This window comes from Xyrauchen texanus, chromosome 34, assembly GCF_025860055.1.
Source record: "Xyrauchen texanus isolate HMW12.3.18 chromosome 34, RBS_HiC_50CHRs, whole genome shotgun sequence".
Taxonomy (NCBI): Eukaryota; Metazoa; Chordata; class Actinopteri; order Cypriniformes; family Catostomidae; genus Xyrauchen; species Xyrauchen texanus.
The window spans coordinates 25,214,526-25,229,835 of NC_068309.1; the positions used below are offsets into that span (position 1 = coordinate 25,214,526).

At 41.8% G+C, this 15,310-nt stretch overlaps 1 protein-coding gene across 1 annotated transcript in view; it reads left to right on the top strand.

The window, feature by feature from the left end:
* LOC127628053 (teneurin-2-like) overlaps nucleotides 1-15,310 on the top strand; it is a 390,490-nt gene that overhangs the window by 362,755 nt on the left and 12,425 nt on the right. The window contains exons 18-24 of the mRNA XM_052104713.1: nucleotides 2,132-2,393; nucleotides 2,925-3,192; nucleotides 3,581-3,724; nucleotides 10,561-10,813; nucleotides 11,253-11,273; nucleotides 12,051-12,283; nucleotides 14,236-14,390. Coding sequence (XP_051960673.1) covers nucleotides 2,132-2,393; nucleotides 2,925-3,192; nucleotides 3,581-3,724; nucleotides 10,561-10,813; nucleotides 11,253-11,273; nucleotides 12,051-12,283; nucleotides 14,236-14,390 — 1,336 coding nt within the window. The remainder of the gene's footprint in view (nucleotides 1-2,131; nucleotides 2,394-2,924; nucleotides 3,193-3,580; nucleotides 3,725-10,560; nucleotides 10,814-11,252; nucleotides 11,274-12,050; nucleotides 12,284-14,235; nucleotides 14,391-15,310) is intronic.

A 15,310-nucleotide genomic window follows, 5' to 3' on the forward strand; every position in this document is an offset into this window, starting at 1 on the left:
ATCAATAGATTGAAGTCTCCTCTCAATATTATATCATGAGGGGTGCCAGTGGCTGGCACCATCCCTTCAAGATCTATAAAAAAGCCCTGATAATCAGTTTTAGGTGCGCAAATATTAGCCAAAATCATCCTTTGCCCCTGAATCTCTGCTAAAACATGATTCTTCATAATTTATATTTTGTCTGTTTGAGACATTTGAATTGTAGATGCTTACTTATTAGTGTAATGACTCCCCTGCTCTTGCTTGAGCCAGCACTAAAGAAAATATGTCCACCCCATATCTTCCCCAATTTTTCAGCTTCCTTCAGGGAAAGATGCATTTCTTGAAGAAACACTATAATCATATTTGTTACTTTTAATAAAAGAAATAACCTTCCTTCTTTTTATGGGGTGCCCTAACCCATTCACATTCTACATGAAGAGAGACAATCCACTCATATTAACATTTGACATTTTGACATATTAGAAAAAAATAGATTGTGTGTCAAAAATAAAATTATAAAGACTACATTCCAACATTAGTGCAACAATCAAACCCCAAACTTCCCCCCCCGAACCAAATAAACAGAAAAAGGAAAATGCATACATTAACCCTTTGCACGACATTGCCAACCGGCATCCATCAAATAGTCCATGTATGCCTACGTGCACCCTGCGATAATTATGCTGTCGGAGTGCTCAAATCCATTATTTCTACACAAATTTTGTGAGACAGAATTACACAACAGAAGATAATCTATAAAACAAATTCCAGCCAATAGGCATAATGAACACAGAACATGTAGATTCATCCATATAACTGTCCTGAAGGTGTGTTCCTCCACAAAACAAGCTCCAGCCGCTAGCAGAACCAGCACAAAACATGAGTGCAACAAATGACCCATGAGTTTGTTTTGTGGAGTATTTCTTGCAGGACATTGGACATGTCCAGCAAGAAATACTCCACAAAACAAACTCCAACCAATAGGAGGCATAAGCTCAAAGAATGTGCAGATTAATCTAAAACACTGTCCCAAAGGAATGCTATTCCACAAAACCAGCACAAAAAGAAACATAAAAGGTGCCCAGTTTCCTCGGATGGTCAAGTGAATGAGTCAGGCCCACTCTGCTGCAACGTGAGTACCACAAAATAACTTACTCACTCCATTGACTTTATGAAGGACATGGCTTGCTGGGGACATGTAAATATTTTGCGGCCAGCATCTATTCTCAATTTGGCCAGGAACATCAGTGCAAAACCGACCTTCCATTGATGTAAGAGTTTCTAGCATTCCTTGAATCGATCACGTTTCTCTCTTGTTGAATTCGCAATGTCTGGGAACAAGAAAATGTTTTGACCAACAATTCAGATGTCATTCCACCATTTACAGTTCTCCAAATTTTCCAGCTTCTCCCAGACTTGCTCCAAATCTGCTTAATTTCGCTAGCGGATTAGCAGCTAATTCGCTTTCTGATGACTCCAGATAATCGAGCCGTTTCTCAACATCCACCACTCTTGTACCCATCTCAGTGAGTTTTGTCTCCATGGCAGTGATCAATCAATGTATTACAGCAAGCTCCTCCAAGACCTTCATCAGCATTGCTGGCACGTTCATCAATTGTTGCCAAATTTCCTTCACCTCATCGGCCAAATCGACTCCCGAGCTTGGGGCTTCAGCTTGAGCATGTACATGTTTTTTAATGAGCCAGAGGGTTTTGAATTTTTTGACATATTGTCTTCCTAGAACAGTTAAAAATCAAGGTGTATCGAATCTCACCAGTTCATGACACAAAAAGTATTAAAACTAGCAAAGTGAGCAGAGCTCGCCGTTCACACGACCGAACCTTGCATGGCGCCACGTGACTCCTTGCATCTAGATTTTTTTAATGTAAGAACGTGTTCTGACCCATCAAGGCTCAGTCACAAATACCTTTGCATGGTGAAATGCAGTCATCACAATGGGAATCTGTATTTGACCTGATAGACTATGGTTCCCTGTGCAAATTTCACATGGGGTTTAAGAAGTTTCAAGTAGTTTTTGTATGTTTCTCACTTAACATCCAAGTTATGAAGAATGGATTAGAACTCCAATGCAATACTAGTAAGCTTTAATTGGTATTTATATAGTTTTGCTTTTGCTGGTTCTCTACAGATTTGATCTGGTGGCCAACGGTGGAGGTTCTCTGGCCCTACGGTTTGAACGGGCTCCATTTCTGAGTCAGGAGCAGTTGGTGTGGCTGCCCTGGAATCGCTTTTATGTCATGGACACTCTGGTGCTGCAAACGGAGAAGAAGACCACAACCAGCTGTGACCTGAGCGGTTTTGTCAGGCCTGATCCCATCGTGCTGCCCTCCCCACTGTCCTCCTTCTTCAGCTCCAATCCTTCAGAAAGACACATCCTGCCAGAGAGCCAGGTGCCACATTCCACACCACAGATCACTTCTCATTTATATCATTTTCATGTAGATTCTTTCCATTCTTCCATTGATTTTCGGTTTCAACCTTCTTTATTTCACTTCAATATTCTCTCTTACTTTCCCTCTTCACTCTCAGCTGGTCTTTTATCCTCCATTTTCTCGCTTGAACTCACTTTCACTCACTTATGTTTTGATTATTTATCTCAATCACTTCTTCTCTCCACTGCTCACATTGCATCTCTCTTATATTTTCTTCTAGGTCATTTTTTATTTCTTGCATTAGCAATATAGTTGTTTAAAATAATAAAATAGTGGCAGTTTGTGGAAAAAATTATTTTCCTCTAGATTTTGACATGAAAAAAATTGTAATTTTTTGGGTCTATGATCCAGACAAATTAAAATAGACCAAGCACATTAGCTAGCAGCAGAACTAATTGACTAGTCGTTTAACCCCTAACTAGACTAGTGCCAAGCCATTGATCCACATTTTACTGTTTATCTTTTGTTGTCTTTCCTCCCATTGTCCAGGTCCTTCATGAGCAGGTGGAGATTCCTGGCACCAGTCTTAAACTGTGTTATCTAAGCTCCAGGACCTCAGGCTACCTCTCGCTGCTCAAGGTGATCATGACCCCTGCTCTAGTGCCTCTCAGCCTGGCCAAGGTGCACCTGATGGTGGCAGTGGAGGGCCATCTCCTCCAGAAATGGTTCCATGCCTCCCCTAACCTGGCATACACCTACACCTGGGATAAGACTGATGCCTACAGGCAGAGGGTCTATGGCCAGACCGAGGCCCTGGGTAAGTGGGATATGATCTTGGGGCAAGATGGACACGTGCATGTACATTTTAAATGTCTCTCTGTTATAGTGTTTCTTGTTTTCTCTGTTGTCTTTTATCAAATGTATTCTCTTAATTTGAGCTCCAAAACACTGATTGTTTCAGAGTTTAATGAGATTTTCTGTCTCTCATCCATTATGGTCTATGCCAGCGGCATAAAATTCCCCTGTGAACTAATTAATTGTTTTGTCCCCGCTCTGTGATGGAGTGTTTAATTAAGATAGCACAGCGAGGTGTGAGAGATTGTATATGTGTGTGTTTGCTTTACTCTGTGTCTTCCCTCTCTGTAATTTTAATTCTTCACGTTATTTTCTAATCCCTCTTTTTCATGTCTTTGCTCTCTGTATAGTGTCTGTGGGGTACGAGTATGAGACGTGTCCAAGTCAGATTCTATGGGAAAAGAGGACTGCTGTGCTTCAGGGGTACGAGCTCAACCCCTCAAACTTGGGCGGCTGGTCTCTAGACAAACATCATATGCTGAACATCCACAGCGGTACTTATTTTAAACACCATTTCATACAGAAAAGTATATACAAATATTATTGACACATTAGGGCTGGGTATCGTTCAAAAATGTTGAATATCTTTGATACTGGTTCCTAAACGATACTTTTTTCAATACCAATTTTATGAAATCTGTTTTAACAAGATTACAAACATTACCTCCAAAAAATTTTGGTTTTATTTTTTCAGTTTGATTACTTTTTTACAGACTCAAAGACTCATCTCTTGAGCCTTCTGGTCTCCTTATGCCAGGGTCGGCAGGGGCAGAGGCTATAACATTAATGTGAAGAGGAAAAAAAACAAACAAGAAAGCTAAACTGTTAATTCAGCCAACCCTAAGGATAAGTACGGTTTAACAATATATCTAGTTTAATGTGAGTTAAACTTGATCAGTTACTGTCAGTCTTAAAGCATTTTTAGCATAGATTTAAGCTAGCTATCTATATTATCTTGTCACAAATATTGCATTGCGCACTGTTGGCATCGAGCCCGGTGAAATGTAGCCGCACTTTTTATATTTTCCACATCTTTTACATCTGTTGGGGTTGGAACACATACACACTACAGCCTCACATGTGAGCCGCGTCTCTGGGCATAACCGGCGTAAACTAGTGTTTTTTCATGATGCCACAGTCACTCACCAGCACTTTTAGATTTGGGCACATCTAGCATGCTACATGCTTATCACTGACGTTGACATGATTAACCCCTTAGGTATCGAAATTTGGTACCAAACGACAAGACATTTTTTGATACTCGATTGTTTAGAGGCAATTTGGTCGGTGACTAAAATTTTTCGAACTCAATACCCAGCCTTAACAGTGATATTTATTTAAAATGTAATTATTTACAAATGACTGCTAATACTGTAATCAAATTACTCACTTTATTGATTACGTTATCAGAAAATTAATCACATTACGTTTCCACAGAAAAGCTTGTTTTTTTTCCCCTAAACGAGTTCAAATTAATGTCTATATTTGCTTCTTGTTCATTGAATCATTAGGCACATGCCCAGTGGCAGACTCAGGGTGTCTGTAGGGCAGAGAAAAAAAAAAAAAGGGGGCATGCTGCATGTGGTGGGGCACCAGAACGCAGAAATTTGTGATGCATTTTTGGTGAAACAGTCCCAAACCCTGGTTAAGATTAAAATTGTTTTATTATGTGACTCAGATTTTAAGTATAACTACTATGCATCTATAATAAAAACACACAGGGAACTATTAAGTATTTAACCATTTATTTCACACATACACACGTTGGTGCGGCTATCCTATGAGGACTCTCCATAGACAATGATTTATACTGTACGAACTATAGATTCTATCCCCTAACCCTAGCCCTAATCCTAACCCTCACAAAAAACATTCTGCATTGTTACATTTTCAAAAATCATTGTTTAGTATGTTTTTTAAGTGATTTGAATTATGGGGACACTAGAAATGTCTTCAAACATCTCCAACAGATAGAGCAGCTCTGTCATCTGTCATGCCTTTCCAGTGACTTGAGATGGTAAGTCAGTGAAGACCCGATAGGATTGCCCCAGCTGGGGTGTCATCCTTCCCCTTGAATCTCCAGTCTAGCTCCTTGGAAAGGATGTCAATAAACGTAATTAACCCCTTTCCACGGTAGTGCTCCTCCAAGGTTTGGGCTTGATGGTCCTCTGTACAAGATTGGGAGCTTTGCTTGGACCTCTGCGGTACCTTTCTATCTGGCTTGTCCATGTATTTCATCAGGGACCTCAATGCCAGCTGCCCCTGCATGTTCTTTGGCTTTTGAAAAGAGGACCTTGAATTCCTCATCTTTCCTCATTGCTTTCATCTTTCCAGTGACCTCTTCCCCAATGGTGTATGACACTGACAGATCAAGGTCTTTTCTCTGGAGTGCAGAAGCAATGGCAGTCTCAGTAAAGACAGGTGTGGCGATCTCCATGCATAGAATAAATTCCAAATCTATGCTACTCAAGAGCATCTGGCATCACATGGTATACAGCTTAAAAAGTAAACCAAACCAGAAAATGCAGTCTACACACATTAGTAATGTATCTTTAGTAGGCTGCAATCTTTCCGTTGGTTTAAATGTAAAACATATGTAACCTACCTCACACAATGTAGTGGGATGTGAAGGTTACAGCTCAGACTGCGCTAAACCCACTGACACCTGAACATTCTAAAGGGGGTGTGGCTGAGTGTGTGAGGATTTTACCTCATTTGCACTCTCTTTTGGAACCAGTAAACTTATCCAGACAGTAGTTTCTAAAGAAACGTTTAACTTCTACATTCTAACTTTTTAACTTCTACATGCTGACGATTCTAAAAACTGTCTATGGATGACTTTTTGCCTCCAAACAGAAAGTAAATTGAGGTAGAATCATGCTGCCTCTAAACAGTTTTTTTAAAAGGATATAGAAAAAACAAAAAACAGGGACACCAGGAGGGCATTTTCCACTATAGAGGCATCCCGTGAGAGCACAGTGACTCTCGAGAGCACGTAGAGGCCAACTAATTTTATAGCATGTAGGGCAGCCTACATGACACTGCATCACATTATCTCCATTGCAAGGTCACCCACTAGGACACTTAATCACATTTCCTCACACATAGGGGCACACATGAGGGCAATGCATCACAATTGTTCCACTGGAAGGGCACCCATTAGTGCACTGCATCACATTTTCTCCACTGGAAGAGCACCGAGAGGGCACTTCATCACGTTTTCTCCACTGGAAGGGCACCCAGAGGGCACTTTATCATGTTTTTTTGCACATAGGGGCACCTTGGAGGGCACTTTACCACATTTCCTCACACATAGGGGCACCCTAGAGGGCACTGCATCACAACTGTCCAGTAACTGATGTATTTTGTTTATGTTGATAATCTTTTTTATTTGTTAATATGTTCAAATTTAATTTTCATACATATCTAAACTAACATTTGGTTAAAGACACATTTTCATAATTTTGCACATTATTGTCAACATAATTTTATTTTAGGTGACTAAAATATTGTCATTTTAGTCAGAGAAAAAAGGACAAAAATGAATGAATATGACATGACAAAATATTGAATACATTTTCATAAGAAGACATCTTCTGAGAAGACATTTTCATCAGAAGAGTTTAGTGGACTCTCCTGGGTGAAAGAGCACACATGACGTTCCGTATTCCCGAGTTCTTCGTGCTCGGACCTGAGAGAACACAGGACGAGACCGAATCAACCCTGAGATTGTAAAATCTCATAAAGGTATTGGGTGTTGCCCAGCCCACTGCAACAGGGAGGTGCCGTCGGCCAGTGCCCACGAGGTTGCCACACTTCTCGTTGTGTGTGATAGGCCAAAGCGATGGCATCAGCATGTAAGTGGGAAAGCCTCTGTTTGGAGACAGCGTTCCCTTTCCGCTGTCCACCAAAGCAGACAAAAAGCTGCTCAGAACATCTTAAGGTTTGCGGTCCACATAGGTACGCAAAGCACGCACCGGACACAGCAACAAAAAGGCTGGGTCTACCTCCTCCCGGGCAGCACTTGCAGGTTCACTACCTGGTCCCTGAAGGGGGTCATTGAAACCTTGGGCACGTAGCCCGGTTGCGGTCTTAGGATGACATGGGTGTCTGCCGGACCGAACTCCAGGCAAGTGTCGCTGACAGAGAACGCTTGCAGGTCCCCGACCCTCTTGATGGAGGCAAGCACAGTCAGGAGGGGCGTCTTCAAGAAGAGGGCTGGGTCATAAACCTTCAAGGTGCAGGGGGACAGCCTCCTCTTCTCTCCTCTTCAGATCAGGAAGAACACCAATTCGTGAACAAGCGCCACTTCAGGGCGTAAAGTTGCCTGGTAGAGGGAGCTCTGGTTTGGATGATAATTTCTACGACTGCAGGTGGTAGGCCACTTAGATTTTCCACATCCCGTCCAGGGGCCAGACGTGGAGGTCTGGGCACAGATGCCAGAGGGTTCCCCGTCCCTGAGAAAGAAGGCCCTCAGGGGAATTCGCAAGGGAGGGGCTGTTGTGAGGAGCATGAGATCCGAGAACCAATTCTGTGTGGGCCAATAGGGGGCAACTAGAGTGACTTGTTCCTTGTCCTCCCTGACCTTGCACAGCACTTGTGAAAGTAGGCTCACTGGGGGAAATGCGTACTTGCGCAGCCCCCGGGGCCAGCTCTGCGACAGCCCGTCTATCCCAAGGGGAGCCTACACTAGGGAGTACCAGAGCGGGAAGTGGTAGGTCTCTTGGGAAGCAAACAGGTCTACCTGTGCTTTGCCGAACCACTCCCAAATCAGCTGGATCGCCTGGGGGTAAAGACTCTACTCTCCGCTGAACATGCCCTGTCGCGACAGCATGTCCGTTGCCGTGTTGAGGTTGCCCGGGACATGAGTGGCGCGAAACGATCTGAGTTGCTGCTGGCCCCAAAGGAGGAGATGGCGGGCGAGTTGCGACATGTGATGAAAGCGCACGCCGCCTTGGCGATTTATGTACGCTGTCGTGGTGGTGCTGTCTGAGCGTGACTTGCCCCGAAGTAGTGGGAGAAATCGCCACAGGGCAAGGATTACAGTCATCAACTCTAGACAGTTGAAATGCCAACCCAGCCGGGGCCTCGTCCAGGAGCCGGCGGCTGTGTGCCCGTTGCACACGGCACCCCAACCTTGTTTGGAGCCGTCTGTGGTGACCAGAACGCGTTGGGACACCTGCTGTAGGGGGACTCCTGTCCGCAGAAAACAGAGGTCTGTCCAGGGCTTGAATGTCTGGCAGCAGGTGGGGTTGATGAACACATGGTATGTGCCGCGGCGCCATACCCATCTCAGGACTCGAGTCTGAAACCAGTGCTGTAGCGGTCTCATATGCATCAACCCAAGTGGTGCGACCATTGCAGAGGATGCCATATGCCCCAGGGGCCTCTGGAATTGTTTTAGAGGAACCACTGTGCCTGGCTTGAATAAGGTGAGGCATTTCAGCACCGACTGCGAGTGCTCGTTGGTGAGTTACGCTGTCATTGAGACTGAGTCTAACTCAATGCCGAGAAAAGAGATGCTCTGAACCAGGGCGAGCTTGTTCTTTTCCCAGTTGACCTGAAGCCCTAGTTGGCTGAGGTGCCAGAGCACCTGGTCCCTGTGTGCTCACAGTGACTCTCGAGACTGGGCTAGGATGAACCAGTCATCGAGGTAACTGAGTATGCAGATGCCCACTTCCCTTAGCGTGGTAAGGGCTGCCTCTGTGACCTTCGTGAAGACGTGAGGGGACAGGGACGTGCCAAAGGGGAGGACATTTTACTGATACGCCTGGCTGTCAAACACGAAACGTAGGAAGGTCTGTGTCAAGGCAAGATAGAGATGTGGAAGTACGCTTCCTTTAGGTCTACCGCTGCGAACCAATCCTGATGCCAGACACATGTTAGGATGTGTCTTTGTGTGAGCTTCTTGAATGGGAGTTTGTGCAAGGCCCAGTTGAAAACTCGCAAGTCTAGGATCGGTTGTAATATGCCGCTTTTCTTGGGTACGATGAAATAATGGCTGTAGAAACCCTTGTTAATCTCGGCTGGAGGGACATGCTCTAGCACGTCTTTGAGTAAAAGGGTAGCTATCTCCGCACATAGGGTGTTGGCGTCTTCGCCGTGCACCGAGGTAAAGCGGACGCTGGCGAAAGGGGGTGGGGGCCTGGCGAACTGGATCACATAGCCGAGTCGGATGGGCCTGGCCAGCCAGCGCGATGGGTTGGGAAGTGAAAGCCACGCGTCCAAGCTCCATGCGAGGAGTTTAAATAAATCCACACATAGCTAGATTAAGTAACAAGTTAAATAAGCTTTGGGCTATCCTGGTCCACGTATTATTGCGAGTCAGGTCACTAGCTGTTTAAGGCATTCTGCCAAGCAGGCCCAGGCACATTTAGCTAGCATATATTCGGTGCACATGGCACTTCGGAGCAGCAACAGTACACAAGTCTTGGTGGTAGATCTGCTTGGTTGGTGTTTTGTGTTGTGCATTTGTGCAGATTCTATGCTTTGTTGGGGGATAGTGTTAATGTCTATTTGTGCAGCAGCATGTCATACTTGATTGATGCAGCATGTTCTGTTTTTCTAATTGTGGAGCAGCAGCATGTCCACATGCTTAACTCAGTATGCCTTTGTATGTTCTAGCAAGTGTCCTTATTCGCTCTGCAGCACCAGTAGTAACAGATCAAGTCCACCAAGACCAATATTCTATCAATATGTCATACCCATAATCAAATGACAAATCTTTTTGAGAGTTGTCATGACTGAAATTTAAAAATGCATTAGTTTATTTAGGAATTAGCCTTTTCCAAGATTATTAAATGCTGTAAAAAATATTGTTATTTTTTAGTTTATGTTAACTATTGGATTAATTGATATTTAACGATTACAACCTTATTTTAAAGTGTTACTGACTTATTTCCCTGCACTATGAGAGGGAGGTACACATAAAAAATAAAAATGTAATGTAATTGAAATCTGGCTAGTTAGAAGTCAAATGAGGACACTGATGTGGAGAATATGCCAGCAGACTATAAAATAGCATGCGCTCTCTGCCTAATATCACCCTTTTTATACACATTGCTCATAATTTCCTTGCAGTATTATGGGAAAATGTTGTGTGTTTGTTGAACTAGAGAATTTTTCTGGCCATAATTGATGATTATAAGGTATTTAATGACTTCTGGTTTCAGGCTGTTGATCATGAAGTGCAATAAATATGTCATAGTCTAGGAATTGATGCCTTCATTTAAGCATCACATTTGTGGGTGTAAAGATCATTAAAAATATGTCACATTTGAAATCTCACTCAATTGCAGTTAGTGACAGTCGTTGATTTATTTTCATGCAGGCATACTTCATAAGGGCAGTGGGGAGAACATCTTCCTGTCCCAGCAGCAGCCGCCCATAATCAACAGTGTAATGGGTAATGGGCGCAGACGCAGCATCTCTTGCCCAAGCTGCAGTGGAATGGCTGAGGGCAACAAGTTGCTGGCACCAATGGCTTTAGCCTGTGATGGAGAGGGCAACCTGTATGTGGGTGACCTAAACTTTGTGCGGAGAGTCTACCCATCCCTCAATACAACAGCTGTACTGGAGCTCAGGTAAAGCTGATAGCTTGCAAACTTAAAAGACACTTATTTTGAAACAGTGAAAATTAAAGTGAGAAAATGAGTTAAACTGAATATTTAAATAATGTAGGGTGGAATTTATTTTATCCATTGGGATTTGATTGAAATGTTAAAAAAAGTAGGCTATAATATTATTGGTTAATATTATTTTCCCCTGCCTCTGTAGCTTTTGTTATTTTAGGAGAAAAGATGTAAATAGTTATTATACTTTTATGAAGGATATGGAAAATAAACAGTCTTTTTCTTTAAAATAGCATGCACAGGTACATTTAGACGAGGGACATTAATTAAGGCAATAATAAGGGTCAAGTTTGATTTCATGTTTTCTTTAATAAGTGGAATAGCTGTTATATTAGTATATGGGATTTTGGAATTAATGCACTCTTTCTTCTGTGGTCCCTGCTTCATGAAGAAATAAAGATGTGAGACACAGGTAATATAAATACATGTATAATGTTAAAGGTGCACTCATTAACATTATGTATGTTTTAAATTTTTATACAACTTTACGTTGCACTGGCAGTTGTCTTGGAATTACACTGACACCTGCTGGCAGAGACGTAGAAAGCAGTTGCTTTCATGGCATTGTAGATATGCGCTATTCACATTCAGCCATGTTAAATTTATTCCGCAAGCAAAAGTGTCCAATAACAGGTGTTTACTGAGAAAGTGAGTATCCAGTTGGTCGTGTGATCTCAACTTATCAGCCAACCATGAAGCAATATGCTTCATGTAAAATAAATTAGCATTTATTAGGCTACTAATATGAGATTTTCGTCTCGTGAGTGGACGTGATTTTAAATATTATATAATTGTATATATTTTAAATATTATATTTTTTTCAAAAGAACTGTTTATTTATTATTTAATGAGGAAAAAGTTACAGAGTGCACCTTTAAAATGTACATCATATGTGATTGTAGCAATGTGTACTACATAATATAAATTGCATGCCAGTTTGAATGATCCTTCCATGCAGTGCTTTCACAGATAACTAATGACTGAATTTCTATAGTGTTTTAGCTGCTCTGGATTCTACTTTTCATTCCAGACTTTCGCTCAGTTTTTTTTCTTTTATATCAAAGTGGTTTATTTTTTGAGCGCCAATTACCTTACCAGCAATGAACTTCATCATGTTCACCAAGGTAACCATACTGTTTGTCAGAGGATTTTATTAACAGACATTCTCCCATTTGCTGTATTTCCATAGCAACAGTCCAAGCCACAAGTACTACTTGGCAGTGGATCCGGTGTCAGGTTCTTTGTTCTTGTCAGACACTAACTCCCGACAGATCTTCCATGTGCACTCTCTGAATGGGGCACGACCGCTGCTGGATAACGCTCAGGTGGTGGCAGGAACAGGAGAGCAGTGTGTCCCATTCGATGAGGCTCGCTGTGGTGATGGGGGCAAGGCAGTGGAGGCCACACTAATGAGCCCAAGAGGTTATGCTTTTCAAGACATACAGTATACTAGTTTTATTCTTGTTCTGTGAGGTGATTAACCCTTGTGTGTCAATTTAGAAAAGTTACTCAGAGGTCCTTAGAGGGCAAAAATATCTGGTTCTAAAAGCTGCCTTAATAATATTATATATTAATATTATTTTCCACTGTTCATAACTACCAAATATTCATACATTTTCAGGATTGTAACCCTTTAAATGCCAGTTTGTTTACAAAATGACAATGTTGTTTTTTACACACTCATGCACACACAAATTTATCAATACACACATACAAAACTGACATCCCTATCAACACACCCACACAATTTTAGCTGCATCATTTATTCAATTGGCCTGCAGTGCTCTATAATACAGCAAACAGAAAATGGGGGAAAAGAATGTACAGGTGCTGTACATATAATTAGAATATCATCAAAAAGTTGATTTATTTCAGTAATTCCATTCAAAAAGTGAAACTTGGATATTATATTCATTCATTACACACAGACTGATATATTTCAAATGTTTATTTCATTTAATTGTGATGATTAAAACTGACAACTAATGAAAATCCCAAATTCAGTCTCTCTGAAAATTAGAATATTACTTAAGACCAATACAAAAAAAGGATTTTTAGAAATGCTGGCCAACTGAAAAGTATGAACATGAAAAGTATGAGCATGTACAGCACTCAATACTTAGTTGGGGCTCATTTTGCCTGAATTACTGCAGCAATGCGGATCAGTCAGGTGGCACTGCTCGGGTGTTATGAGAGCCCAGGTTGCTCTGATAGTAGCCTTCAGCTCTTCTGCATTGTTGGGTCTGGCGTATCGCATCTTCCTCTTCACAATACCCCATAGATTTTCTATAGGGTTAAGGTCAGGCAGTCAGGCAGGGTCTGTGCAAGTAGGCTCACTGGGAGGAGCGCGTATTTGCACAACCTCCAGAGCCAGCTGTGTGCCAGCATGTCTGTCCTGAGGGGGGCTCCCGTCAGGGAATACCAGAGCAGGCAGGCACTTGGCAAACTGAATCGCATAGCCGAGTCAGACGGTCCTGGCCATCCAACGTGACCGATTGGAAAGCGCTAGCCACGCGTCCAAGCTTCGGGCGAGGGGCACTAAGGCTGTTAAAGTGCTCAGAGGTGTACTCTGCAGCAACCACTGCAGAAGGAGAGAAAGCCACTGAAATGCAGTGTATATCTAACAGCAATTCACTTCTTTCGAGATGAAAAGACCGGCAGAGAAGTACAGCTGTCTGCTGAATTAACCATTTGCAAACCAGCTCCTTTTATACCCGTATGTCCGGGGAATGGTATGCAAATTCCACTCGTCAATTCTCATTGGCCTTTTCTTAAAGATCTGAGGTGCTTGGGGATCACAAGAGCGACCCCTATGTCGAGTGAGTGACAGATAGGGAACCTCTGCTCCACTATAACCTGTAATTCTCCAAACATAATTTTTATACTAGCAAGACCAACTGATATGAAGAAAATAAGTGACACGTCAGCTAAACAGATCATAAGGCAAGCAGACTGCACTCATAGAAAGACTCAGCAATGCTCCTACATGCACAGACTACTAATTATTTTGCTTTTAAAAACACCTTTCCTCCTGGGATTGTCAGGGTAGGGGAAGTAAAGCAAATCTGAGAGGAAATTATTTGGGAGAGTCTGCAGTGATATCTATGACATTGACAAGTTTTGTTTGAGTGGTAAAAAAACCTCACAAACATCCATCACTGAAAGTGTACCAAGTCTCATCTGAACTGTCCTTAGAAGACTGTCTTTGAGATTCCAGATGAATGTTTTCTACATTAAACACTTCTGACTGCATCAAAAGCTTTTGATAATTCTCATTAATGTTCTAGCCAACTAATGTTCAATCAACGAATGGAATGCAAAGTCTTGAGGGCCATCTCAAGAAGAGTTTCATCACTGTTGGTTCTCTCATGTAGGTATTGCATTGGATAAGAATGGCCTGATGTATTTTGTTGATGCTACTATGATACGAAAAGTGGATCAGAATGGCATCATCTCCACTCTGATAAAGACCAATGACCTGACTGCAGTCAGACCCCTCAGCTGTGACTCCAGCATGGACGTCAGCCAGGTTATACATATTTTCCTAAATTCTCTTGCTCTCTCCTGAAAAAAACAGCATGGATGTCACCAGCCTTATTTTCGCTTACTAAAACTAGGCACGCTACTAACTTAACATTTTTTAGTAGTGTGACAGTAGTTTAGCTATTTTAACAATAGTGTATCTGTTCCAGTAACGAGCAAAAAATGTTTGCAGTGTAGCGCTCTAGCATCAAATAACACTACATTTGTCACTTTGAATTGTGTAGGCAGTAATGTAGCTGAGGGAGTTATCAAATAAGCTCCTCTAAACTGTCCTTTCCCTTCTTATATGTGGAGCTTGGAAATCTAAATAATTTTAGTGAATCTGTTCTTTGTGCAGTTCATGTAAATTAGCCGCTTAAAATAAGTGATTCTCTTGAATTTAGCATTTGGAACTATAATTAGTTTTAGTGAGTTGGTTCGTTTGGATGTTTCTTGTAAATTAACTAGTTCACATAAATGATTCACTTAAGTCATTTGAGCCCCTGTGCAGCCTTTAAAGGACTTTGCCAGAAAGAAATATTTAGTTAATTGCTGCTGTTTATCACTGTTCATCAATTTCAATTAAATTATACAAAATAGGGTGTTTTTTTAGTTTTATTAGTTTGTATTTAGTATACATTTATAGTTGTCATCCTAATTGTTTAATTTCACCCAATATCATCTAAATGTAATTTTTTTATTATTTAAATAGGTTCAGTATAGTTAGCTATGTTTTGTTTGTAACTTGTAACTACTTTTTTAAAAGAGTAGCTTGACTTAAGTTGGGAGTAGCTTGTAGCTTAGGAAGCTAGCTTCCTGTTCCAACAAGGATTCTTCACTATTTTACCAAGCATTGGTCATCCACCATCACCAAAAAACTTTGCTAGCTAAGTTTGGTTGGTATACAGCACGGCTCTTTGACCATCT